Consider the following 27,427-nt stretch of genomic DNA (forward strand, 5'->3'; position numbering starts at 1 on the left):
GGAAAATCTGAAATGAAACTGAGTCGTACAGTGCCACTGTGACATGTGATACGTTTTTAAAAGATCAACCTGGTAACTTTTTGTTTTGGTGAACCATTCCCTGCAAGCATGTGAAAATATAGGTAATTCAAATTTGGCTCCCCTTGTGATGTCAGAAGGGGATAATACCGCCACTTAATGTGCACTATCCAAACACACCACTGACATTTAGTACAGAATCAGCTCATTTGCATGTTAAAGGACACACGCAAAACGGCAGATTTTTGCTCACACCTGACAACTTATGTCAAATTATATTTAGATTTACATTATCTAGGAGGTATTATGATCTAGAACTTCACATATGTACTCTGGGGACACCAAAGATTTATTTGACATCTTAAAAAAGTCTTGTGAAATGTCCCTTTAATGTTTTTTTTTACATATGATGGGTGATTTTTCCATGTGCAGAAACTAAACACTTTCAGTTTTACAATCACTCAGCAGATGGCGCCATTTCACTACTGCTAAAATTAATACGTAAATGGTAACTGAAATTGGTTAATGAAAATCAGCAAGATTCACAGAATGAGCCGAGCAAGGGCACAGAAGAAAGTAAAGTTGAGTTTGAAGGAGCAGTTTAAAACACTTTGGAAAACCTTACGTTTTCAAATAAAAAATGCAAAAGTTAAACAAAAATAATCTGTTTTTGTCCAATGCAATCATCCCTCTCTTATTAAGAATCATTGAACACTAGATCTAATGTTACAAGGTTGATAAGTCAAAAGAGCCCACCCTCATGTCTCTATGATGTTCTGATACAGAGATAAAGCTCTTGCAAACCGATCGCTAGGGAGTGAATTGGCATCCACCAATGATTATACTCCAAGCCATTAAAGGAATAATTCATGATGTACTGCATGTTGCAGTAGTTTAAGCAATAACCAATTTCCTATCTCAAGACCACTAGTTTCATGACTATAAACTTTAGTTTAACAAAGAAAGCGTTGTATGGCCGCAGGGCTTGCTTGAAGTAAAAAAATTCAACAAAACCTAAAGCCAACTAGTGGTGCAGGCATACTCTGCTCATACGTCACCATATCAAATATGGTGGAAAAAAACGAATTTTCTTGGAGTAATAACAATGTGTCTAAAAAAACCCACACACAACTAATGTAAGTTTTTTTTTGCAAATTTCAGCCATTTCTAATGAAATTAATGTGACCTCAATAGAGCGATTGTTTTTAAACACTACTTCACAGCCCTGGACTAAGCATAATGCGAAACCTGCTAGGTTTGGCATCTTTGGACTCAGCCACAATTCAGGACTGAATCGCACCCCCAGTTCCTGACTGCCATCACAAGTACCAAGTGTCATGTGACACAAGCCTCAAATCGTTTATTTCATGTTTTATGTAAAATTAGTCAACTCCATATAGAAAAAGCGAATCGACAGAAACACTTTATGTTGTAAGGGCTGCCATAGACGCAATAGCGGAAGAAAACTAACAATTGACCCAAATTACTACTACTTAATGACGACTGCAGGTTCATGATCACTTCAGTTTACAAGCTGGAAGAATAAAAGACGTCACAAGCAAGCAATTAAAAGCATGTACAAAAACAAGATGTTTATTTCTGTATGCACAAGTTTACATATGTACACTGGTGGCAAACATGCACGATAACTAAAAGGTATTGAATATAAAAGCTCCATTTACAGCAAAGAAAAACAAGGTGCATGTCTGTTCCGAAAAGCAATTAATAGCTAAAAAAAGAGACCAAACCAGTGGTCCAATCACAGTTCTTTTCTAATGTTATTGAGAGGCATCATTTCAGCTTTCTTCTGTCGTGGAATCGTCCTTTATCAGTTTTGTGTCCCGTTCTGCCTCTTCCCTGCTGGTATCTCCGTCATTGTCTTCATCTTCATGACAGTCTTCCTCTGGATCCTCATCTTCTTCCTCTTGATCCTCATCTTCACGTTCCTCACACTCTTCCTCTGCATCAAAAGCGATCTCTCGCAGCTCCTCTAGATTGTCTGGACTCTTGCCAGTTAATCTCTAAAGAAAAAAAATAAAGGACTTATAACAGGAGGGCTGTAACGGGCATCAAAATGGACATCAATGGTCAGGCATCAATAAAAATCTACCAAACATCAGCACTTACTTCAATCATGTCAGCCATGTGTTGTACATGCTGTGCCAGCTCCTGTAATTCCTCGTTCTCACTTTTAAGCTGAGCAATCTGTTCGTCTTTGGCTTCAATGTCTTTGTGCAACTAATTTTGAAAAATGAAAAACGATTAACATTCAAATGAATCCAGTAGGAATAAAGGCAGATCATTGTGCCACCAGAGGTCACACTAAACAAAGTCATGACTGCATTCAGCCGTCCTGTAGAGCAGAACAGCCAAACATTAAGAGGCGGTTTCCCCAAACAGGGTTTAGATTAATCCAGGAATAGGCCTTAGTTATTTTAAGACGTTTAAGTACAAACAAACCTTACAAAAAACAATACTGGTGTGCTTCTTAAAGCAAAACAATGGCACTGATACATGTTAGGATGTCTCAATACAAGGTGTTTCTAAATTAAGGTAGCTCAAACTTGCATTTTAGTCTGGGACTAAAATAAATCCTGTCCAGGAAATAGGCACATTTAGTGATCAACTCACCTTTTCGTTCTCCTGGAGAACATTGAACAACGCTTTGCGCCTTTCTTCTGCTACCTCCTTCCAATAAGAAGATCCAGGAGTTTCTGAAGAACATAACCAAAGTCTCTTAACTTTACTTTCATTATATTAACCTCCCGATCACAGTCTGCATAGTTATTATTTAAAGAAAGTTAATAGCGCAGTAGCAGCAGGTTGAATTATGCTCCGTTCTAAATTTCTTACCTTTGATCATGAGCTCATACGCCTCTTGACTAACCCCCTCAGGCTGGTTTTCATTTTCTGGACTTGTGGTTTTTATTGCAACTTCTGCTTTGACCCTTTTCGAGCCTTTCACCTGCTCAGCACCCCACATCTTCCTTTTAGGAACGGATTTGCCATTCTAAAGAGGGCGAGAGGAACTTTAACATCAAATGCATTTCGCCAAGAAAAAAGGCCCGTTATCACCTGGTATTAAGATGCCTTTTCGTCGATCGTATCACAAGTGAATGACTCTAAATACAAGTGTAAAAGTTTTGAGCTCGACAACTTTTGAACACATTCAGAGGTAGTCGAAAAAGCACAAGGTTCCCACACCTTAGTTAACTTCAAATTCAAGGACCTTTCAAGGACTTTCCAGGTCCAATACCCTCAAATTCAAGGAGTAAATGTGGGGACACATTTCAAGTGAGAGCAAGGTTACATCGGGTTAGCTTTTAAGATACATTGTTACAGTTCCCTTTTGAGGGAACGCACGCTGCGTCACTGCGGTGACTCTTTGGGGACGCCTCCAGGGGTAAGTGCGTCTGTATGCGTATCATATTCAACCAATGGTGAGGCTTAACAACAAAGACAGGGTGATGCGAGAGCCAGGAAGTATATCGCCATCTGAAATATTGCCAAAGACAATGAATTCCCCCCAGATTCACAAACTTAAGGATTTCAAGGACCTGTGGGAACCCTGACACAGTCAACTGGATTGTTTTTGTGGTGTAGACGCTCATGCTGTCGAATGGGTTCAAAACAGCCACAAAAAGACAACCCACTCCACCTATTGATCTAATGTAATGTCCGAGCACAATGTTATAACATCAACCCCGACGTCGAACGCGAGCCCAAACATCAGTGGGATATTCAGGCTTTCATTAAAGTTGAAACAGAAGTATTGATTGTCTTATTTTACGTATATCCGAGTGAAACGGCTTCTGAAGTAGAAAAAAGGGGCGGGAGTTGAATTTGTCCATTGAGAATTTATTGGATCGTTTGAAGTTGGGTCGTGTTGCCAGTTGCTAATCGTTGTGGTCTTTTCCCAAATCCCACCCACCTGCATACCATATGAACAGAAGTAAAGAGATTGTTTAAAATTATTATTATTATTATTATTATTATTATTATTATTATTATTATTATTATTATTATTATTATTATTATTATTATTATTATTATTATTATTATTATTATTATTATTATATTAAAGGGATACTTCACCGATTTAGCATTCAGCTTTGTATCTGTAGAAACCCGGCAGTATTACTGAATGACCATGTTTCCCTCCCTCATTTCCCCCTGAGAGGAGAGATATCTGCATTTTGGTTCTGCAAAAAAGTCCTCCGATGATGTAATATGACGATTTTTGCATCATCGGAGGACTTTTTTCCAGAACCAAAATGCAGATATCTCTCCTCTCAGGGGGAAATGATGGAGGGAAACATGGTCATTCAGTAATACTGCCGGGTTTCTACAGATACAAAGCTGAATGCTAAATCGGTGAAGTATCCCTTTAAGCGCTCATATATACAAAATGTAGTGCAGCATGTTTACTAACACCACAAGCCACGACTTAGATAATATTATTTCACGTCAATTTGAACCAGTTATTTATCCCGCTTGCGTTTAAACGAAAAGCAGAAAGCGGATGGATTCGCCCACAGACCATCCCCTCAAAGTAATCAGGACAGAAGCGGTCAAAAGAGATTAAAATATCAGGTGTACCCATGCATGCATCTCTTGTCCAGATTAAACAAAACGCAACTTAATACCAGGTGCAAACAGGCTCAAGAGTCATTAGTGACCCCTGCCGTGTACCTCAACTATCCGTCCCAGGTTCTTATTTACAGCAGATGGTTGAAGGACCTGAAGCGTCCTCCTCTCTGATCCACTTCCAGAACTTGGCATGACAAGGAATTTCTGGAATAACAAAAGGCAAATGTAAGGTTCTGGTTAGATACAAGCTTTATATAGTGCATTTTTACTGTAGGATAAAACATCCTGTATTAAAATTTAGGAACTCCACACATATATAAAACTTCAGCATACGAGGTAGCAAAATATGCTAGGTCATGATGATTAAGAGACTGGGCCCGAAGTGTTGTCAGTAACTGGAGCCTAGAGGGTTTCTTTCCCACAAAACTTAAGCTGCTCGATAAAGTACACAATAACGAAAGCTTCATTCACCTGCCCTAACAGTCACTCTTCTCCACTTACACCTGTTAAGCCGTCACTATGAGATGGCAACAAGCTAAGTTTGAGTGACTATGCACGTCGCCTAACAAGCGTGGGAAAGGGGCAGATCACACATCAGCTGCATGTGGTAAACACCAACCATTCCCACGAACAGCGATTGGTCCATTCAGGTTATTATCTCAGTGCAACATTCTTTAACCTGTAATTACTGTGGGAAATTGCCACAGAGGTCTCCTTATGACCAACTACAGGTTTGGATTTGGTTAATATTTTCACTCGCAAACAATACAGTGCCACACCAGAGTTACTGAATTTCAACACCCAGAAGAGAAACATTCCCACAAACACTGGCAATGATTAATTCAGAGACACATCAACATCAAGTCAGATGGTTCTTGTTGGGAAACTTGAAGAAGTACTACTAACTAATAGGATAGGGAACCATCATCAATGCATGACAATGTATAGGGGTTCAGTTAAAAGACCCTTACTGATTCAATCACAAGAGGTCATTGAATAGCCAAAAAAAGTAACGTACCTTGATGTTTTCAGAGGGATTCTCTGCATGCTTGATTCTTCTGATTGAGCTCATGTTTCACCTTTAAAAAAAATAAACACCATTTAAAAACATTTTAGATATAAAAAGAGAAACAAATACGATAGGATTGTTAACAAGATGTTCATAAACTTTAAATGTACACCACATGTCATCATGTAGTAGTCACAAATTAAATTATTCCAACATACTTTACACTAACATTTGTAAAAATATAACTAACGTAAAAAAATATACAACTAACGTAACGTTACGTCACCAAATTTACGCACTTTATGCCCAACTTTAATGGCGGTTTCAAAGGGGAAAAAACTGAACGAGTCGCACGTCGTGTTCTCAGCGTCATAAAATTTTAAACAAACACTAATATATAGGAAGTAAACAAATAAACAAATAACAACCATAGACAGGTCAAAACAGCATGACTAGGCCTCTAGTTGTATCATATAACATACGAAGACACTAGCTGTAACTTACTGTTACAGGCAGGCAAAAGCTAGGAAACACTCACGCACGTTCACATCAACAATTCGTTGTAATTACATTCGTAAGAACATTACATTACTAGGCGTTTTAAGACAAATATAAAACAAAAGCCAAAACTACTCACAGTATAAACCAGAACCTCCAGAGCACTTTCAATAACACACGACTACAATACACACAGCTTATTTGCGAGGAGCGCGCCAATGACTTAAGTACCGCCTTTGTAACATCACGTGACTTTAGAATTCGCGGGAGTAAAAGGGATAGTTCAACCAAACATGACATTTCTGTGATGTATCATCATTTTCTCACTCTCATGTTGTTACAAACCTGGATACATGTTTTTGTTCTGATGAACATGAAGATATATTGAGAAATGTTTGCAACAAAACTGTTCATTAGCCACATTCAATGCCATAGTAGGATAAAAGAATACTATGGAAGTGAAGGGGACTCATGAATGGGTTGGTTACAAACATTTTTCAAAATATCTTCATGTTCATCAGAACAAAAAAATATTCAGATTTATAACAACCCATACGGCAAAAAAATTAATTTCTTTGGCCAAAAATATGTTTTAGATATATGCTAAATACATTTTATAGAAAGTAAAGCTTAATTAAATATATTTTTGAATTTGAAAATATTTAGTTTTAACCTTTATATTCAAATATATTTGGAAATTTATTTTAAGGACAACAAATATATTTTTATTTTTAACCAAAAAAATATATGTTTCCTGGCCAAATTATTAAAGTTTGTATAAAATGTATAAGTATGTATAAAATATAAAATTATAAGTATATATTTGCAGTTGAAAATATATTTAATTTTAATCTTTTCAAACCTGTTTGTAACATACAAAGTTTTTTTCTTCCAATACAACCTGAAAATTCTTAAAATATTTATTTTTATAATATATTTCAAAATATAAAAAGTGGCCAAAAATGTTATATATATATATATATATATATATATATATATATATATATATATATATATATATATATATATATATATTTATAAATATAAATATTGCGGTATGGGAACACGAGTATTAGTAAACTATGACAGAATTTTTCTTTTCGGGTGAACTGTCCCTTACTTCCTTGCTTGTTCGACTTAATGCGCGCATCAAGAACTTGACAGGAAGATGACGTCAAAATACTGCGAGAGCGATTCGAAATTAGACTTGTCCGTATGATTTCTCGAATCGCTCTCGCGGTACCTTTACGTCATCCACCTGTCGGTTCTTGCGGCGCCGCACAATGACAAACACATCGATTCAGTTCTGCATTCAACAGTTCTTTTTTGTTTTGTTTTACTTTTTAGTGACTCCTTACAATGTTGTGTGAGTGTGTTTAAGCTTAAGTTAAAATTGTCCTTTACCTGGTAGACTAACAAAATTACATTTCAATACCTCAAACATTAGTAATGCAACGATACATGATTTTTATGTCCTTAAATGGCCAGTATCGTATTTTTACATAAATGTGACCATTAACACCATTAGTGGCAATAATAATTTTTGGACGGGCAGATAAAAATGTACTGTGGATGAATTATTGCATGTTTAGACAAAAGGAGGAAAAGGAATGGAAGGAAAAGAAGGAATTGGTTGTATTTATTGCAGGGGTAATAAATGCAACAGCTGAGGTTAAGTCTAAAACTGAAAGGATTCAAATTGTTACAAAGGCAGCAATTCAACATTTGGGTATGCTGGAGTTAAAATGGGAAGAAGTAAGGGATTGTCTTACTGTACATGCAAGTCAAGAAGTAGGTAAAGGATGAATTTATTTTTATGCTGCTCATTTTACAATGGAATGCAAGGAGTTTGTTGGCAAATGGTCAAGATTTTAAGAAATTTATAGATGATAGAAGTTTAAAACCAGATATAATTTGTATACAAGAAACGTGGCTAAAGTCTAGATTTGATTTTGTCTTGCTTGACTATGCTGTTATCAGACGAGATAGAGAAAAAGGAAGTGGTGGGGGTTGTGCTACTTTTGTAAAGAAGGGTATTCCTTATAGTGTATTGGGTATAGGGAAGGAGCAGGAATATGTGGTAGTGGAAGTATGGGCAAACAAGAAGAAAATAGTAGTAATAAATTATTATAACCCTTGTAAACAGCTAGAATTAAATGAACTAGAGGAAATAGAAGGCCAGGATAGAAATAATGTTGTATGGTGTGGAGATTTTAATGCTCATAGTACATTGTGGGGGGGAGGGAAAACTGATAGAAATGGACAGGTGATTGAAGAACTAATAAGTGACAAGAATTTAGTTTGTTTAAATGATGGTAGAGGGACTAGGATAGATATTAGAACTGGTAAAGAATCAATATTAGACCTCACGTTTTTATCGAGTAGAATGGTTTCAAAGTGTGAATGGGGAGTATATGAAGAGGGTACTATTGGAAGTGATCACTTCCCAATTATGTGTAAATTGGAAGTTGATGTGAGGTTGAGTACAGAAGATAGACGGGGGAAATGGATTTTTAAAAAGGCAGACTGGGAGAAATTTAGGGAAGCAAGTGACTTGTATATTAGCTCAATTCAAGAAACAAATGATGTAGAAAGGAATGAAATTGAGTTGCGACAAAGTATTCAAATGGCTGCAATGGATGCAATACCAAAAAGTTCGGGAAAATTAGTTAAAAAAATGGTTCCATGGTGGGATAGTGAGTGTGATGATGTAGTTAGGGAAAGGAATAGAGCTTTTAGATGGTTAAAAAGAACTCATAATTTTCAGCATTTGATTGAGTATAAGCAAGCACAAGCAAAAGTGAGAAGGACTATAAGGCAAAGGAAAAGATCATATTGGAGGGAGTTTTGTAACTCAATTGGAAATAGTACTGATTTAAATGATGTGTGGCAAATGATCAAGAAAATGGAGGGCAATAGAAGAGAGTGGAGTTACCCAATCCTTTCAGAGGGTGATAAGGTGGCTATAACGAATCAGGAGAAAGCAGAAATGATGGTGAATACGCTGAGTAAAGTTCATAGCTCTTGTAATCTTTCAGAAGAAGAGAGAATGGGTAGGGAAGAAATTAAGACTTTATATGCTGATGTTATTCAAAAGAAGGGGAAAATAGAGGATAAATATAATGTTCCATTTACAGTGAGAGAATTAAGAAATGCATTGGATAAGTGTAAGACTTCAGCTCCTGGTAAAGATGAAATCTGTTATAGCATGTTAAGAAAGTTGAGTGATAAGGGAATTCAAAAGGTTTTAAATGTATTTAATAAAGTTTGGGAGGAAGGAAAGATCCCTACAGGATGGAAGGAGGCAGTTGTTATTCCAATAAGAAAACCGGGAAAAGACCCTAGTAATCCAACAAGCTATAGACCAATAGCGTTGACCTCCCACTTAGGTAAGCTAATGGAGAGATTGGTAAACGGTAGGTTAATGCATTTTATTGAAGAAAGGGGACTGATGGCAAGTTGTCAGAGTGGTTTTAGAAAGGGGAGAAACACTATTGATTCTATTATATGTCTTGAGGATGAAATAAGAAAAGCACAGATTAAAAAAGAGGCTGTTGTAGCAGTGTTTTTAGACGTGGAAAAAGCATATGATATGCTATGGGTGGAGGGTCTTTTAATCAAAATGCATATGATAGGAGTTAGGGGAAATATGTTTAACTGGGTAATGGACTTTTTAAATAATAGAAGTATTCAGGTTAAAATAGGGGAAGAAATATCAAGAAGATGTTTGGTAGAGAATGGGACGCCTCAAGGCAGTGTTATTAGTCCACTGCTGTTCAATATAATGATTAACGATGTCTTTTCTAAAATTCAGCCAGGAATTGGAAAGTCCCTATTTGCTGATGATGGTAGTTTATGGAAAAGGGGGAAAAATGTGAAGTATACTGTGAAGAAGGTACAGGAAGCATTAACCCTAGTGGAAGATTGGGGAAAGAAATGGGGTTTTAGATTTTCTATTGAGAAAACTAAGGTGATGATTTTTACAAGGAAGAAAGTTGATGGAAATATTCAACTGAAACTGTATGGTAGGAATTTGGTAAGTGTTAAAAGTTTTAAATTTCTTGGTGTGATTTTTGACATTAGAATGACATGGAGAGAGCATATTTCAAAATTAGTAGATAAATGCAAAAGGGTAATGAATTTAATGAGATGTTTGGTTGGAACAGAATGGGGAGCAGATGTAGGTTCCTTGAAACAAATTTATATTTATTTAATCAGAGCAAGAATTGAGTATGGCTGTTTGGTATATGGATCTGCAGCCAGATCAGTTTTAGCAGAATTGGATATAGTTCAAGCTAAGGCACTGAGAATATGTATAGGAGCTGTGAGATCGTCTCCAGTATGTTCTCTGCAGGTAGAAGTAGGAGAAATGCCTCTCCATTTACGAAGGAAGCAGCTGCAGGCTAATTATTGGGTCAACTTGATGAGTCAAAGGGATGATCATCCAGTTAAAATGGCAATCCAGTCAGGTTGGGAGAGAGAGGTGGCAAGTTTTTCAAGTTTTGGATGGACATGTGAGTCAGTGGCGCAGGAAATGGCCGTATATGATAAGAGATTTTGTCCAGGAGTAATGTGGCCATTAATTCCTATATGGCAGTTGGAGGCACCAAAAGCTGATTTAGAGATACTGGAGATAAAATTAGAAAATCCAGAGTCAAATTTGGTGCATGAGTTCCAGTGTCGAGTAAGAGAAAGATATCAGGAACATGTATTAATTTTTACTGATGGGTCAAAGGATCAAGAAACAGGTGCTACAGGAGCAGCTTTTGTGGTTCAGAAGTGGAATGTCCAAGCATCTAAGAGAACTTCAAATTTTTTAAGTGTATTCACAGTTGAGTTATATGCAATTTTAATGGCAGTGCAATGGACGGAGCAAATTAATAATCATAAAGTGTTGATATGTAGTGACTCTGTGTCAGCTATTAAGAGTATTGAGAAAGGGTCATCAAGGAGTCGACAAGATATTATATATGAAATTCTTTTGGCAATTAGAGATGTGAAAATAAAAGGGGTAGAAATATCATTGATATGGGTGCCAGCTCATGTAGGTATTGTGTCAAATGAAAAGGTTGATAAGTTGGCCAAGGAAGCTGTTCAAAAGGAAAATATAGATGTCATTATAAACCATATCCAAGGCAGAGGGCAAAAGCATTGTGTGGCAAGAAACCATTTTAAAATGGCAAAAGCTTTGGGAACAGGAAAATAAAGGGAGGCATTTATTTTCAGTGTCTAGTAAGGTATATGACTCCATTTATGCATGTAAAAGAGGAGGAATGAGTCGGAAGGAGCTGGTGATTATGTCTAGAATGAGGATTGGTCACACATTTTTGAACAGTACTTTATTGATTTTAGGAAAGCATCAGAGTGGCATGTGTTCATGTCAGGAACGTGAGACGGTTCAACATGTCTTGATGTACTGTAGAAATTATGATCACCAAAGACAAGGGCTTATAAGAGAGTTGTCTAAAGTTGGCTTGGAAGAAATATCATTGAAAAGTATTTTAGAAGTAGGATCAAGCGGGAGGGGAAAACATTATTTTTTCAAATTTTTGATAGATACTGGGTTGTATTACCGAATATAGTGTAGTAAGGTGCTAGTCCCGTAGATGGCAGCAATGCAACTTTTTTGGATGCCGGCTGCCGTAAAACCGCAAAGAAGAAGAAGAAGAAGATTATTGCATGTAATTACAAACGTCAGGTTTCGTCACATGTTCAGAGCTGCTTGACGCGTGTCGGCCATTTTGGGTTGTTTGTTCTGCGAGGAGCGCTTGTTATTTTCCAGACAAACACGGACCAGAGACCGAAACAATCGAAAGAAACGCACGAAAGACATTTTACCCTTTTCCTCCATCATTATGGGTCCACCGCGATGCAGATGCCGCCGTCTGTTACCTGAGAGAACGGAGGATTTCGGTCGGTTTGTCAGTTTATCTTGACATGGCATGCGGGCGTGTGACGACTGTGGAAAAGCTCAAAAACAAACGGAGACCATCGAGCTAAACCTCCGCCTGGGATAGATCGATCCAGGGCGGGTTTTGCACTGAGATTAGTATTTGAAGACGTGAGGTTCTCGTTAGTATTGTTTTACAGCACTTGCTCGAATCGCAACGAGCTTGAAAGAAAATTCGAGAAAATGAGGAGAAACAATAGTTAGCCAGCTAAGCAGCAACGCACGAAGCAAGTCCCTGCTAACATCGCGATAAACAAAACGGGCGAAACCAAAATGTAAAAATCTGACCATTGATACATATTCGTTTGTCTGCTCTTAAATATTTAAGCATATAAAGGAGATATGTAGCTCATTTCGATCAGGTTATCAGTGGCGAACGTGTGTTTTCATCTTAGCTAGCATTAGTTTGCTAGCCGGCCACAATAAAAGCGTCACAATGAAACTCAGCCGTGGCAGAAGAGTTCGTGGGTCCGTTTTATGCCCTTAAACCCTAAGATGTCCAGCAAATTCTGTGTTTTTACTCCTTGCCAAGATCTCCTGGCATTTGCATTTCTCTGCCATGGTTGTCTTTCTCACTTGTCATTCAATTGTGCTTTTATGAGACGGTTTATATAAAGACATGGATACAAAGCAGAATCGCCAATCCTGGAAGAGACTTCACAAAGTCCGCAATAATAGTCAAGTCTCTCGGTCAGCTTTTTAGATAACGTTAAGGTTTATTTGTCTAAAACGAGGGATTTGTCCCCTTACACACACAAACACGTACACAAAACTGTCGGTATGGATTTTCAGTGTAGCAGGCATTTGTGGCACATGTCCTTTTTTCAGTGATTAAAACAAAGGATTTAATATTGAATTGGGGTATATACACGTTGGTTTCATTTAGTTTACACGTAGCCTTGTTTTTTGTTTGAAAAATGGTGTAACATTTCAAAAATATAGATACAGTACAAATTTACGTGGCCCAAAAGCACTATCCATATTGATTTAAAAAATGACTTGATTTAATTTTGCTAAGTTTATTCTCTAATTGCAATTGGCATGTACCGCAAGTAGTGCTTGGTTATAGTTTTTAGTTTTTAAAAGACTTTGAAAGACTTTAAAAAAACAAACAAAAAATTGAAGTACGTTGGCAAAATTATTACTGCTAGTTACAATGGGTGACCCAAATACTCGCCGAAATCACACGAGAAACCGACTTCGTGCCCAGCTACGAAAGAAAAGGGAGTCTCTGGCCGATCAGTTTGACTTCAAGATCTATATTGCCTTCGTATTTAAGGAAAAGGTACAAAACCACTTTGGATTCACACTTGTTTCATGTAGATACCTAATTTTGGAATTGACTGTGTGGGTTTGTTCTAATGTGCATTTGTATTACTTGTACAGAAAAAGAAGTCTGCGCTCTTTGAAGTAGCTGAGGTGGTACCCGTGATGACCAACAACTACGAGGAAAATATCCTTAAAGGCGTGAAGGATTCAAACTACTCCTTAGAGAGTTCATTAGAACTTCTCCAGAAAGATGTTGTGCAGTTGCATGCGCCTCGCTACCAGTCGATGCGTAGAGTAAGTATTGCATTACGCAACGGTTCTCTTTCAGAAATATCGCTTAAATATTAAGCTGCTTTGCGATAATAATGTTCTCACGTGTTTCTAAATCTCTAAAGGATGTGATAGGTTGTACCCAGGAGATGGACTTCATCCTTTGGCCCCGCAATGATATTGAGAAGATTGTCTGTCTCCTGTTCTCCAGATGGAAAGGGGCTGAACATGAACCATTCAGGCCTGTTCAGGTATTATAAAATGTGTTTCCTGCCAACCGCAAGCAGTTCAACAAGCACCTTTATTATAATTTTTTGTAGGGATGGGACGATAAGTGCCGATACACACTAATAATACCTTTCTGATATCTATTCTGAATCGCACAGTTGATATTATGCATAGGTTTTTCACATACTACGGCTTTTGATCAGTAGGAAGTCCTTATCAATCTGAAATAACTTTTAGTTTGAGTCGTTTATAACATGCATCTGAAAAAGCAACACTTGCCATCTATGCGTTTCCGCCAGAGCGGGCATTATCGTTTATTTTTGTCTGCTAGTGTCAGACGGCAAGTGAATGCGATGCAGCAACAAAGCGGTTGCAGCAGCGAAAGAGGACATTGTGACTGCTATCGGACGCAAATCGTGGGTTTGGAAATATTTAGTATTTGGGAAACAGATGAGCAGACAAATAAAACCCTTGTCGTTTGCAAACTTTGCCAGCACGAGCTGAAACACTGCTCATTTTGGCACAAAGTACTGAACTTTGACTGTTGCCATCATAATCTTTATTTTATGTGACATTTTTTTGCACATTATTTATTTTTCTTTATTTAAAAAAGTGTATTTTGTTAGGTTATTGTTGTAAATGTCCCTCTTGGGACAGAGATTGTGCCAATAAGCAAAAATCGCCAAAATTTTATGTCTTTTTCCAAATAAAAAAAAGCCCAGACCGCAGATATTTCCCAAAAATACTCTTAGTCTGACTGCATGGCTCACGTGAATGAGTAATCTTTCACTTGATTAACTACGTGATTTACTATCCCCCCCCCATCGCACATCTGACAAACTATAATTTGTACAGATTTTATTTTGGGAAGTATTTAAAAAAAAATTTAAATGCTGGATTATGTAACAGATATGCAACTTGTTGCCTTCACGCAGTTAATTAATAAACAATCGATATTGGCCTTTCTCGTGCTATTGCCGACATGCTGATGGTTTTAAATTCATAGAAAATCGGTGCATCAATAAATACATTTAAGTGCATCGAGGAGAAATGTATCAACAAAATCATTGTATCGTATCGCAATGATTTTACACCTCTAGTATTCACAGGAATAGCTGCGTGATGAAGTGAAACTAAAGGGTTAATAAACACAAACTAAAGATGATGTTGTAGAATGTCTGGCGAACGATGATAGATAGCGCAAAAATTGTAAAAACTGATTATTTCCAGCTATTAATTAAAATCACCAGCTAACTTTAAAATTGCAAGAACTATAGACTAATACAATAACAGGCTTAAATAAACCCAAAACATAAGTCCACTTACAGTTCTCACGGACACACGTTTTATCAACTGGCTATCCACCAGACATGACTGACTACGTCTTATCTCATTTTGGCCGTGTTGTGCGCGTGCACGTTCGCGGTGTGAAGCACGTCCACGCAATTCTCTGATATGTTTTATCAGCTGGCTAGTTATCCTCCAGACAGTGACGGTCCGGACCATGTCTTTCTCATTTCGACCGTGTGGCGCACGTCCCTGCTCGTGGTCTGATGCGCTTACGCGCTGTTCTCCGAGATGCACTTGACGGTGTTTTGTGCAGTGCTTTTTTTTTGACCAACTAGTTAAGGCAGTAGGGTTTCCAAGCTTAGGCGGGCCGCCTTAACTGAAATGTGCTGCAGGAAACCCTGCTTACAAGCTGCACTGCAAATAAATGTATAACTTGCCCATTAGTAATGAACAACTTAATGGAAAAGCAACTAATTTGCATTAGTTTTTTTTTTGCGAATTATGAAAAATTTGCTTCACGTTTGGATGGAAACCTCACTAGTGATAGGTGACAATAAAAAGGGATATTTAATAATATTTAAAATCTGAATTTCTCTGGATTTACAAAGTATAAAGCTGCATGAAATGAATCAAACTATGCAAGTGTTTTTTTTTCACTTTGTTGATTTCACTACAAAAATCATACATATTGTGCTATTAAGTAATAAAAGTACATGAATTTGTAGGTTGAGGTAGTACTCAAGTAGTTACATTATTTGTGCGTGTTCACAGGCCAAGTTCGAGTTTCATCACGGAGACTATGAGAAACAGTTTTTGCATGCTGTTGGTAGGAAGGACAAGGCTGGGATGGTTATGAACAACCCCAACCAGTCTGTCTTTCTCTTTATGGACAGACAGCACTTACAGGTTAGTTTAGCGAAATGTGAAAACTAAAGACCAGGTAGATGATCAAATCTATAGTCGCCTAACATTTACCGTTTCTTCCTTCGCAGACTCCAAAAGCCAAGCTCACAGTTTTCAAGTTGTGCAGTCTCTGTCTCTACCTGCCACAGGATCAGCTGACTTGTTGGGGGGTTGGAGACATCGAGGACCACCTCCGTCCATACATGCCTGATTAGGAGAAACCGTATAGAAAACTCCACTCGAGGCCTCGAAGCAAGTTGTCCTCATCAACACGTCCCTCAGTTGAATAGAATTGAACTTGTGCTTGGAACTCTCGTTTTTGTTAACCACTCATTTTCATCTTGAGATTAATTTAGCGCTTTGTTTTTTTTTTTTAATTCGACCAGTTTTGGTTTGGTTCATCCCATCTGCCTTCTCTTTGATATCAGTTTTATTTGAACCTGCATGAACATTGATTTTGAGTGGTTGTTCTCTTGGAGCTGCACTGTCAACAATACCAGTCACCGAAGGAACTCTTTACATTAAGGAAAAGCAAAATGCCCGAACCAGTCTTTCAGATGTGGTCCTCTTGATATGTTGGACCGGCTTTAACATCTGTGTTGTGAGGGATAGTTAACTCTTAGTATTGGGGAAATGACAGTAGGGATTCATGAGTATCTGTAATGGAGGAGGACAAAGAGCTCAGGCAGTCTTCCAAAAACGCGAACAATACTTGTTAAAACTCATTTGGTGTTGGCATTGCTTCTCATTCTGTTACTGCGTTAGTTTTTGCTGGACATTTTAATTTTGAGTGTCATTGCTTGCCTATAATAATAATACGACAAACCTTATTTCATGTTGTATTTCATGCATTTTTAGAGGAGTGGTGCCTAAACGGGACGGAGGTGTGGGATGTCTCTTGACAAACTGTTATAGGAATTCTGATGTTTTTCTTTTTTGGGGGATGGGATGGTAATTGTCACCAATCAAGCAGTTCATGCACTATATACGTACAAGCTACTGATACCAGATTTAATCTTTGGTGGTGGGTATGTGATGGGAGACTTGTGTTCATGCTCATATACCTAATGAGAAATTTCATAGGGAAACTTAAATAAGATTTGATTTTCTTTTATAGACGAACCTGTTCTGAGAGTGCTTGGAAATTTGGTATCCGTAAGCCACTTTTGTTGTAAAATCATTATCCACTTTCAAAAACTTGATGGGAAAGGGCAAGGTTGATCTGTCTTTATTGATGTACCCATTGTTTGAATAATTCTCTTGAAATAAACTGCTGAACATAATCTAGTACGGTGCGAAAAATCAATCTTTATTGTGGAGTTGATTATATACAATGTAATGGAAAGTAACATGGACATACACATACATAATTAACCACCAAGGTGCTTTGTGTGTCTTCCTTGAGCAATCATTTTTCCATTTGCCTTGTTTGTGAGATCTACTGTTGCAAAAGCCAAAGTCCTTCCTTGTTTTAAAACCTGAGCAGTGATTAATACGTCTTCTCCAACTTTAGCCGCATTCATGTATCTAGTAAAAAGAAATGAGTGTTATTAAAGGTACAGTGTGTAGATTTTAGCAGCATCTAGTTGTGAATTACAATGGTCACCGAAACACAGAATGTACGGTAGCCACCACAGGACAAACATGATGTTGTCTAAAGCCTGGGATACACTGCATGATTTTTGGATGTCCAAACCGAAAGATTGCCATTGTGAAACAATCGCTGTGATTTCTGTGATCGGTGGTCCTAATACGGTCGTTTTCCCAGTCTTGCGTCCAAAGATAGCCTACGATGGTTTTCTGACAATGTCAGAAATTCGGCATGATCCACACACACTGTGTTTGCTGCTACGACCTGCGTACTGGTATTTGTTTACCACTAGCGCATACTGGTGATAATGTGCTAACATGTGACGCAGCTTTTAAAGCCTCCATGCCATCGTACATTCTACATGCTTGTCGTACCCAAGTTTAAACACAATCCATGTCGCACAGTGTGATAAGGTAACTTATAATAATGCAAAAATCCTGCAGTGTATTCAGGCCTTAAGACAAATTACGGTAGTGACAAAACGCGGTCCGTAGAGCAGTTTGTCCTTTAGGGCTACTGCAGAAACATGGCGGCACAAAATGGCAACTTCCATGTAAGGGGACCTGCGGTGTATGTAGATAAAAACGGCTTATTCTTGGGTAATAAACACATAACAGTTTATTATGTAAGGTCTTTATACACCACTGATAATATAGTCATGTATATTATATTGCATTTCTGTCATTAGATCCTTCAAAAAGCTACACACTGCACCTTTAAAGCAACACGAAAGAGTTTTTGCTCTTTGCTCCCCCTACAGGTTGAAAGCGGAATTGTCCATTACCACTGTTGTAAATAATTTAGCCTACTGCAGCATAGCTGGCTCTGATTGGATTGTAGGTCTGCCGTAAAGCAAGTTTTTGTAGTTTTCATTCGAACTACAGGACCACTACCCGACGGCTGGAAACTTCTTTAGTGCGGTTTTGGCCGATAGAGGGCTGCAAAGCGAATGTGAAAGTGCCGTTCACCCTGTTTCAAGTGGATGAACGACTGAAACTTTTTTTGGAAACGTTATTTTAAGGTAAAAAAACTCTTTGGTGTTGCTTTAAGAGTCAGACACAGATAATGATTAGATAAAACAAAACAAAAAACTCTTATAAAACTCACGTTATATTCATGTCGACACTGACTCCCGGTGCTCCCCTCTCACTGTACATAATAGCAGTAGTGGAGATGACGTCCACCAGTGTGGCTGTCATTCCTCCGTGAAGCGTGCCTCCTCTGTTTGTGTGCTCCTCCTCAACCTTCATCTCACACACAACTCTACCAGGTGCTGCAGACACGATTTCAACCTAAAACCGCATAAAAAATCATCACGCTGATCTCAGCTTGAACCGGTTTGGCTGGTAGATCGTAAGGCTTGAAACAAGGTTGCGCTGACTTTGCTTCACACTTACCTTGCTTAAAACCCGATCAAAACCAGAACTATTCACCATCGCACGCATTATTTGTTTTAGTGAATTTAGAGACAGGGAAACCATTGCTGATATTGCAGATACCAAAACACAACGAAGGAAAAGTTAAACTGGGAACGTTTTGAAAGGTGGTCAAAGAGAAACACTGCTTCGAAACATTTACGAATCTTTTGTGTCGAATCAGTGGTTCGGACTGAGCGTGCTTCAAACTAACCAAGTCACGTGATTTTAGCAAACGAGGCTTCATTACGTCATAACTGTTTCGAAAATCACCACTAGGGGGATTTGATCACAAATGACCAGTGTCGAATATGGTTGAACTCGGGTCAGTTTAATTACCCTGCTGAAAAAACAATAAAAACATTACAGAAAATTGTAATGGTTTCCATTTAAATACCAATAGCGTTTAGCATAAAACCACTACACTGTAGTGTGCTTTGGGCCATATTCCATTACCAATACATAGAACCAATACATACCATTAGAGACCAACAAAGACCAATATAGTGTAGTGTGTTTTGGGCCATATTCCATTAGAACCAATAAAATTCCCAATAAAACCAATATTATTTCTGTGATGGTGTCTATTGTTTTTTTAACAGGGTATGCAAGTTCAAAAAACATTTATCCTTCTGAGTGAGAACGCTACCATTTGCCTACTTTTTGTTTATAGACAGATAAACAAACATGTGAATAGTTAAAAGGGGAGCTAGAGTGTTAATGGTCTGTTTGTCCTAAATTAAACTAAAAACACAGAATACACTTTTACTTATTGACTTAATTAAGTAATTATTTTTATTTTTCGTAAAAAAAAAACGTTTTGTAAAAAGTGTAAAATGTTAGGTTTAATGTTTCGAGCGCTTCGAAACATGGAATCATTTTTCGAAGCAATTGATTCAAATGATTCGAAGCTTCGAAAAGAGAGGTGGTCCAAAATGGTACAAATTAAAAGCCCGACAAATAGTTTGATAATAAAAATCTCACACCAAAAGTGTAATAAAACACACATAATTAATTTTTTCGAAGCACACTACATTTTCCTTGAATAGGCACGGTATATAAAAATAAATTCTTAAAGATTAACATTATGTTGTCATGTGAAAACTCTTATTTTGAAATTCACAGAAGCGCCCTCCCATCAAACATCTCCGTAAAGCTACAAGTAAAATAATATTGGTTCTGCAGTTGAACCGGTACTATTACGTACAGCATTTATCGTAAAAATTAAACAATTTATAAGGTAACTTAATTATATTAGGCATATACTGAGTATTAATGACCATAACAGAAGCATGTGGTAATACTGGTAATCTTTTTTTCTTGTCATGTTTTCCGCCCGGACTATTTTTTAATTGCACCTATTTATTTTTGCATGGCCCGCCGTTATTTTTTTTTTAAATCTGTGAACATGTCCAGTAATGTCGCGTCAGGTAATCACACCGATAAACAAATGTCTGCCCTGGAAGAAACGAGAAGGAATCTTTGCGATCAGTTTGCACATGTCTCTGGATCAGAAAGTGCTGTTGCACAGTGTTATCTGGCAGAAAATGACTGGGACATGGAGGTAACTTAACTTATTTATTCTGAGTATAAAGTTTCAAATCCTTTGTTGTTCATATTTAAACTAAATATATTTATATGTATTCCTGCTAGAGAGCTTTGAACTCTTTCTTCGAGGCTCATATGGATTCAGTCTTTGATGTTGAAGATGAAGAGGAAACCAAAAATGAGTCTGGGAAAAAGAGAAAGGAAGTGGATTCACCCGAGACAGCTGATAATAAAGGAGCAAAGAAATCAAAGTCTGACAAAGTGCATTGGTAACGTCCTCTTTTACACTCTGAGCATTGAATGTGATTGTGCTTTTGATATTGCTAACAACACAACTTATTTTTTAACAGCATTGACTTGACTGTGGAGGAGCCGTCCTGTTCCAGCAATATGAACTCAAAGGAAAGTCAAGCTGTTAGTAAAGGATCCCAGTCTGATGATGGAGATGGCAAGCTCTCGGTCATCAGCTGGAATGTGGATGGATTGGACACATTAAATCTCGCTGACCGTGCCAGAGGCTTGTGCTCATATCTAGCTCTGTGAGTTGTTAAGTCCGCTATACGTTCCCTAATACATGCATTAATGCAAGTTTTATTTACGTTCGACTATGACTTTTGTCGTATTGTTTTGTAGCTATACACCAGATGTGGTATTTCTTCAAGAACTCATTCCAGCTTACATTCAGTATCTTAAAAAGCGCGCTGTCAGCTACTTGTTCATAGAGGGTAAGTGACAAATATCTCTGCTTATCGAAGTTAAGCTACTTAATGATGAATGACATTTTCTTTCATTAAAGGTAGCGAGGATGGATACTTCACAGGGATAATGCTGAAGAAATCAAGAGTAAAACTTTTGCAAAGTGACATCATTTGTTATCCTACAACACAGATGATGAGGAATCTGTTAGTTGCTCAGGTAAGTTTGTGGTATGGCTAAAGCCCGGTGCACACCAAAAGATAATCCGGTTGAATTTCCCCCTTACGACAATCCTAGGTAAAGTCCTGAATGTCTTTGTGGTTGAACCGATTATCTTATCAGATTGTGTTATCAAATCTTGTTGTGTGGGGGGAACCTCGAGAACAACGCACACGCACGCTGTATATTGTCACGTGAAACAAAATGATACCCAATCAGAAAGCGAGCTGATTTGAAGATGTGTGGTGTGCTGTGATGACCACATAGCAGCAATCCACACACTATAGGAACAAAACTGTTATAGTGTAAAAAATGTTCATCATGTTTGTGATGTCTCATATTTAGAAAATCTGATTAGATTTAAAAAGCTTTTGGTGTGGCCCTAGCTTTAGGTTACGTTTAGACCAGTGGCGGCTCTTCCGAGGGGCGCAAATTCAAAATGAGTGCCTGCTGCACACGCGCCAAATCCGTTTATGATAAAAGAGATGCTCACGTTTACAAAATACACGCAAGACACTCACTTAACAGTAAACTCTGATTACGCATGAGATTATGCGAGTATTGGGCAAACGCAAGCATCTCCTTTATCATAAACCCTTTAGACGCGTCTGCAGCAGACACTTATTTTGACAAAACACGTGATGCACATAGAATCTCTCGACGCGCAGAACACATATTTTGAAATTACGAACAACACATACATTACATACATACATGTTGTGACGAACTTCACATCGTGTGCCCTCGAAAAAAGAAGTCACTGGCCGCCACTGGTTTAGACTTACAAGAACTTTATTGTCATCGTGCAAGCACAACAAAATTGCGTCTTTGTTTGCACACGAAAACAATGTTGTAAAAAGCGAAAAAGTTTTCCTTAGTGTTTAAAAAAAAAAATCACGTACACATGACAACGTTATCAAAATGAAAACGTATGACTAAAATACGCTGCATTACACATGCCAGTCCAGTAGATGGCGATGTTAAGAAACAATACATGCCTGTGCACATACACATTCTTCTACAGAGCAATAAATACAAACAATTAAGATGACGAAAGCATTATTATGCAGATGATGAGTTCGGTTTATTGCTATAAGTGAGCCTGGACAATAAAACGACACAATTTTTGCGTTAAAGGGGACATATAATGAAAATCTGACTTTTTTCATGTTTAAGTCCTATAATTGGGTCCCCAGTACTTCTATCAACTTAGACAATGTGAAAAAGATCAACCCAGTAACTTAGTTTTGGTTAACCGGGTGATTCTCACGAAAACTTGGTTTTAAAAATGTCAAGCATGAAAATGTAAAAATTGCTTAAATTTTTTTTTTCCCACCAGACATTGAAAAACAAAGTCTGGAGTAAATGGGAACATTAATTTAAAAACTTTTACTTATCATTTAACACTTTTGTAACATAATTTAAAAAATTAGTCCTAAAAAATCTCATTACCGCAACAGTCAGAAAACATCAACACTGACATATTTTCAAAATGACATGACAAACCTGAAAGAACATAATTTGGAGATTCTGCACATGCATTTAAAATCAAAGTATTATGCTTCTATTAATTAAATTAACATTTAATAAGCATCTGTTGCGGTAATGATAATCAAAATGTCGTGTAAGCATTCTGACAAGACAATATTTCAAATTAACTGTAAAAAAATGATCTTACCTGGTAGCCATCTTGAAGTAACTGGTCCATGTGCTTGGTCACTCAAAATCAAACTTTATTAAAATTCTGTATGTGTGCTTAAACTGTTCTCAAAAAGTGTTGCGGAGGATGAGAACATCAGGCATGGACACATCATTTTCCTAATTTTTCTTCATTATTATTATACATGAATAGTCAGTAAATATTTTTTCTGTCATCTGTAGTCTAGCAAAACATCCATTTATTTTTTTTCTTAATATTTTTGTGTTAATTTGATTAAATTACAACATAACGCATGTTCAAACACATTGCGGTAATGAGAATTTCAGCAGAATATGAGATAAAATTTCCAATTATAACTTCTTATGTTGAAATCACACATTGTGCAAGGTAGAACACGGTATTGTGTTAATTCTGATGCTTTTTAATGTTACTATATTACACATTTTAAAGCTAAAATCATTAGTGCCGTGGTGTTTCAATGGTTTCGTGAGAATCACCCAACCATTCTCTGAAAGCATGTGAAAAAATAGGTCATTGAAGTTTGGCTCCCCTTATGATGTCAAATGGGGATAATACCGCCCCTTAATCTGCACTATTCAACCATGCCACTGCAGAGAGAGAAAAAATCATTGACAGCACAATTGAGTTTCAATTTCAACAAACCACCATTATGGTGATCAGTGTTGCCATTTCATCAGCTCATTTTAATGGACACACCCCAAAATTGAATTTTTTGCTAGAAACTACTAAGCTGCAATTTTAACATATTATAATCAATTATCTGTGGGGTATTTTGAGCTAAAACTTCACATACATACTCTTGGGACATGTGCATGAAGTCACCATTATAACATACTTTTTTATGGACATTCGTCTCTTACATTTCTTTTTTGGTTTCTATTAAGGTGACCTTTTTAGGGCAGAAGCTATATTTGATGACTTCACACTTGGAAAGCTGTAAGAATCAATCGGAGGAGAGAATGAAACAGCTGCGAGTCGTATTTCAAAAGATAAGAGAAGCACCAGATGACGTCACTGTCCTTTTCGGTGGGGATACCAATCTCAGGGACAGCGAGGTAAGTTTGAATCTTCAAGCATCGTTTCCAATCCATGATCTAGTGATGACAGCACATTGCTGATGTTTCTTGTATTTGTAGGTGGTAAAGGTTGGAGGCTTACCTCAAGGTGTGTGTGACGTGTGGGAACAGCTGGGCAAGCAGGAACACTGCAGGTACACCTGGGACACCAAAGCAAACAGCAACAAGAGCGTGCCTTACGTCAGCAGATGTCGCTTCGACCGCATCTACCTTAGGTCTGCTAAAACCGGACCCAAATTTACTCCTGACCACATGGTCTTGGTTGGAATGGAGAAACTGGACTGTAGCCGTTACACAAGCGATCACTGGGGAATTTACTGCACTTTTACTACGTGATTATTACTGTTAACCCAAAACACTTATAGGCTTTTATACAGGAAGGGGATTAGTGTAAGAAACAAACAAATATAAACAGGACATTTAGCTGGATATAACCTAAAGTATTTGGATAAAGCAGAAGTTTGAATTATGTTTTTATTTCTTTATACATCAGGATTTGCTCACTACAGTGTTTTATTTTGTAATTATGTTTCGTAGTTCAGCCCATGATTTGATTCAATCTTCTACGTCCATCATTTCTTCAGGGTCCTTAACATAATAAGGGTTTCCTCTTCCTCACCTTATTTTCTGCTTTTAAAATGTGAAAGTATTTTCTGAATAGTTTTACTTGAATAAAACTTGATTTACTATAATGAGATGTTGTGTGTTTTACTTTTACCACACATTACCACAAGCGGTCAGCATTTCTCAAACTTTATGGCCTTTTGCATAAAATCATGAAAGCTCTTGGATGTGAATGGATCTCAGTGCACACATTCTTGTATTTATACAGATGGGCCAATGACGTGACGTTAATTATTTTGTGTCTCTAAAGGTAAATTAAATGTAAAAGGGTTCAAATTTCAAAATAAATTTGCAGATTACTTGCATACATTCTCTCAATTTTGAAAGAATATTTGGGGGATAATTGCAAAAATGTCAATGTGGTGTAACCGGTCTGTGTCAATTGGTGTAACTAGTATTTTTTAAACTAAAATATAAATATATTCATAAAAAATGTGGAATAAAATATAATTATCTAGTGTAATATGATTTTTTACATACATTTTTACTAGTGCTGGGCGAAGATTAATTGTGATTAATCGCATACAAAATAAAAGTGATTACACACACATTCATGTATATATTTAAGAAACATTTACATGTGTATATATATTTATTTATATTTTTATATATTCTATATAATATATAAATAAAAAAATTATATATAAACAGTGTTGGGGGTAACGCATCACAAGTAACGCGCATTACGTAATATTATAAAACAGTTCTTTCTGGTTCTCGAATCTGATTGGCTAAGAGCTATACGATATTGTACTGATAACGGCACTGTAACCGCTTCACCTTTAGTATTATTCCGCCACCTAGTGAATGGAGGTCCTAAGCAGGCTCATCTCTGAATGGAAAAACACAGACGCGCTGTGTGAATCACTCTCCGTGTGTGTGTCTCATTAGTTTACTAGCTCATAAGTCAGTCTGTGAATCCCCAATCAGAAGTATTATTCCGTCAAAGATCAGCGCTCTTGGATGTTACGTTAAACTTAATGGGATTAATGTCTTGTCACATCGTGTGGACGATTAACACTTGGAAAGAGGAATATAAACACTCGTTTTTTTCTGGAGCTATATCTTTTATCAGAACGCGAAAACACCGTGGAACTGCAGGTATGCCCCAGAGCTTTTAAATGTGGACATTGATCATTTACTTTATCGTGACGTGACTATTAAAACATGTTATGAGATATCGCCACTGGTATATTTATAAGCAGCATGCAAAAACATCTCTCTGACACTTATAAAAAACCGTTTTGTATAGTACTGACAAGAACAAAGTTTAAATATAGCTGCAAGCAGCGATGGCGGGCCCTCGCACGTTTGTTTACCGCTACACGGTGCCTCCGAGAAAACGATGCACGGTGGGCAAGTGCATCAAGTGGGTAAATATCATGCTGCTACTGACCCATTTAGGTACTGTAGGTAAAAGAAACCCCACATTTTAGACAAACGGGTGCGCTAGTGAGCCACTAAATAGACACGCCTTTATCTGACGTTTTTGTCAACACTTAACAGCCGACAAATCTGATGTGTGTGCCAAATTTAAAGTCAATCTAAGCACACCAATAGCCTTAAATATGCCTGACATAAAAGTAAAGTTTGACACGTAGCCATGGGAACAACGTTAGAGATGTCAAAAATTCCTTCGCAATTTAGCGTCTACAATGTCTCAGCATCATGTTGACAACTTCTGGTGTGAATCGCATTATTTCCCTAGAAGAAGTATTAAAAAGAACATTGCATGCGACTGTCAGGCTTAAATAAGCCTTTAAAATGAAAGTAAAAAGTTTGACGCATAGCCATGGGAACAGTGTTTGAGATATCAAAAATCCCTTCGCAATTTATCATCTACAATGTCTCGGCATCATGTTGACCATGTTTGGTGTCAATCGCATGAATATCCTAGAAGGAGTATTGAAAAGTTCACTGCATGCAACTAAAGGGCTTAAACATGCCTTTAAAATGAAAGTAAAGTTTGACGCGTTGTCATGGGAACAACGTTCGAGATATCAAAAATCCCTTCGCAATTTATCATCTACTATGTCTTGGCATTATGTTGACCACTTTTGGTGTAAATCGCATAAACATTCTAGGAAGAGTATTTAAAAGAACATCACATGGAACTGTCAAAAAAATCTACCTTTTTGACTGCAACACTTCCTGGCGCCTGGTGGTGGCGCTATACCCGGGAGTCACAATAGGCACATCGATGCGATCGGAATCTTCAGACGAACAAACACCTCACGTGTCATCACTATAAGACATTTTTTGCCTTAGATATTAGACACTTACTGTTTCTCTGATTTTGCCATAAATTTGTCGGCTCGCCATGGCAGAACCGTTCGAGATATCAAAAATCCCTTCGCAATTTATCAAGTCCAATGTCTTGACATCATGTTCACCACTTTTGTTGTCAATTGCATGCATCCTCTAGGAGGAGTATTTAAAAGTTCAACGCATGCATTTTTTAAACAATCCAAAATAGCTGACTTCCTGTTGGGAGGAGCTTAAATGTTAGAGGGCGAAAGTTGTTCGGGTCGATGAGATCTATATGCGTACCA

At 37.4% G+C, this 27,427-nt stretch overlaps 4 protein-coding genes across 5 annotated transcripts in view; 2 read left to right on the plus strand and 2 right to left on the minus strand.

The window, feature by feature from the left end:
• Positions 1 to 1,713: 1,713 nt before the first annotated feature.
• gmnn (geminin DNA replication inhibitor) overlaps positions 1,714 to 27,427 on the minus strand; it is a 228,615-nt gene continuing 202,901 nt past the window's right edge. Inside the window, exons 1-7 of one of the 2 annotated variants that reach the window (XM_055219607.2) lie at positions 6,255 to 6,354; positions 5,627 to 5,687; positions 4,711 to 4,812; positions 2,872 to 3,028; positions 2,650 to 2,732; positions 2,146 to 2,256; positions 1,714 to 2,039 (exon numbers count right to left, since the gene is read on the minus strand). In XM_055219607.2, the coding sequence (XP_055075582.2) occupies positions 1,815 to 2,039; positions 2,146 to 2,256; positions 2,650 to 2,732; positions 2,872 to 3,028; positions 4,711 to 4,812; positions 5,627 to 5,680 (732 nt within the window). In that variant the 5' untranslated portion in view covers positions 5,681 to 5,687; positions 6,255 to 6,354 and the 3' untranslated portion in view covers positions 1,714 to 1,814. Of the gene's footprint in view, positions 2,040 to 2,145; positions 2,257 to 2,649; positions 2,733 to 2,871; positions 3,029 to 4,710; positions 4,813 to 5,626; positions 5,688 to 6,254; positions 6,355 to 27,427 lie in introns of those variants that run through there. The other variant, XM_073858060.1, reaches the window with a different exon arrangement.
• Positions 11,830 to 17,312, plus strand: c20h6orf62 (chromosome 20 C6orf62 homolog). The gene is made up of 5 exons (XM_055219610.2): positions 11,830 to 13,350; positions 13,452 to 13,628; positions 13,730 to 13,855; positions 15,894 to 16,028; positions 16,115 to 17,312. The coding sequence occupies exons 1-5, from the start codon at positions 13,222 to 13,224 to the stop codon at positions 16,238 to 16,240; spliced, it is 693 nt and encodes a 230-aa protein (XP_055075585.1). The 5' UTR covers positions 11,830 to 13,221; the 3' UTR covers positions 16,241 to 17,312.
• acot13 (acyl-CoA thioesterase 13) lies at positions 16,409 to 19,248 on the minus strand. The gene is made up of 3 exons (XM_055219611.2): positions 19,014 to 19,248; positions 18,724 to 18,908; positions 16,409 to 17,552 (listed from the first exon to the last, which is right to left on the minus strand). The coding sequence occupies exons 1-3, from the start codon at positions 19,095 to 19,097 to the stop codon at positions 17,396 to 17,398; spliced, it is 426 nt and encodes a 141-aa protein (XP_055075586.2). The 5' UTR covers positions 19,098 to 19,248; the 3' UTR covers positions 16,409 to 17,395.
• tdp2b (tyrosyl-DNA phosphodiesterase 2b) lies at positions 20,179 to 24,943 on the plus strand. Its single transcript, XM_055219609.2, has 7 exons — positions 20,179 to 20,595; positions 20,685 to 20,848; positions 20,930 to 21,118; positions 21,213 to 21,304; positions 21,376 to 21,494; positions 24,060 to 24,230; positions 24,312 to 24,943. The coding sequence occupies exons 1-7, from the start codon at positions 20,404 to 20,406 to the stop codon at positions 24,585 to 24,587; spliced, it is 1,203 nt and encodes a 400-aa protein (XP_055075584.2). The 5' UTR covers positions 20,179 to 20,403; the 3' UTR covers positions 24,588 to 24,943.

This window comes from Misgurnus anguillicaudatus, chromosome 20 (assembly GCF_027580225.2).
Source record: "Misgurnus anguillicaudatus chromosome 20, ASM2758022v2, whole genome shotgun sequence".
In the NCBI taxonomy this organism is placed as follows: Eukaryota; Metazoa; Chordata; class Actinopteri; order Cypriniformes; family Cobitidae; genus Misgurnus; species Misgurnus anguillicaudatus.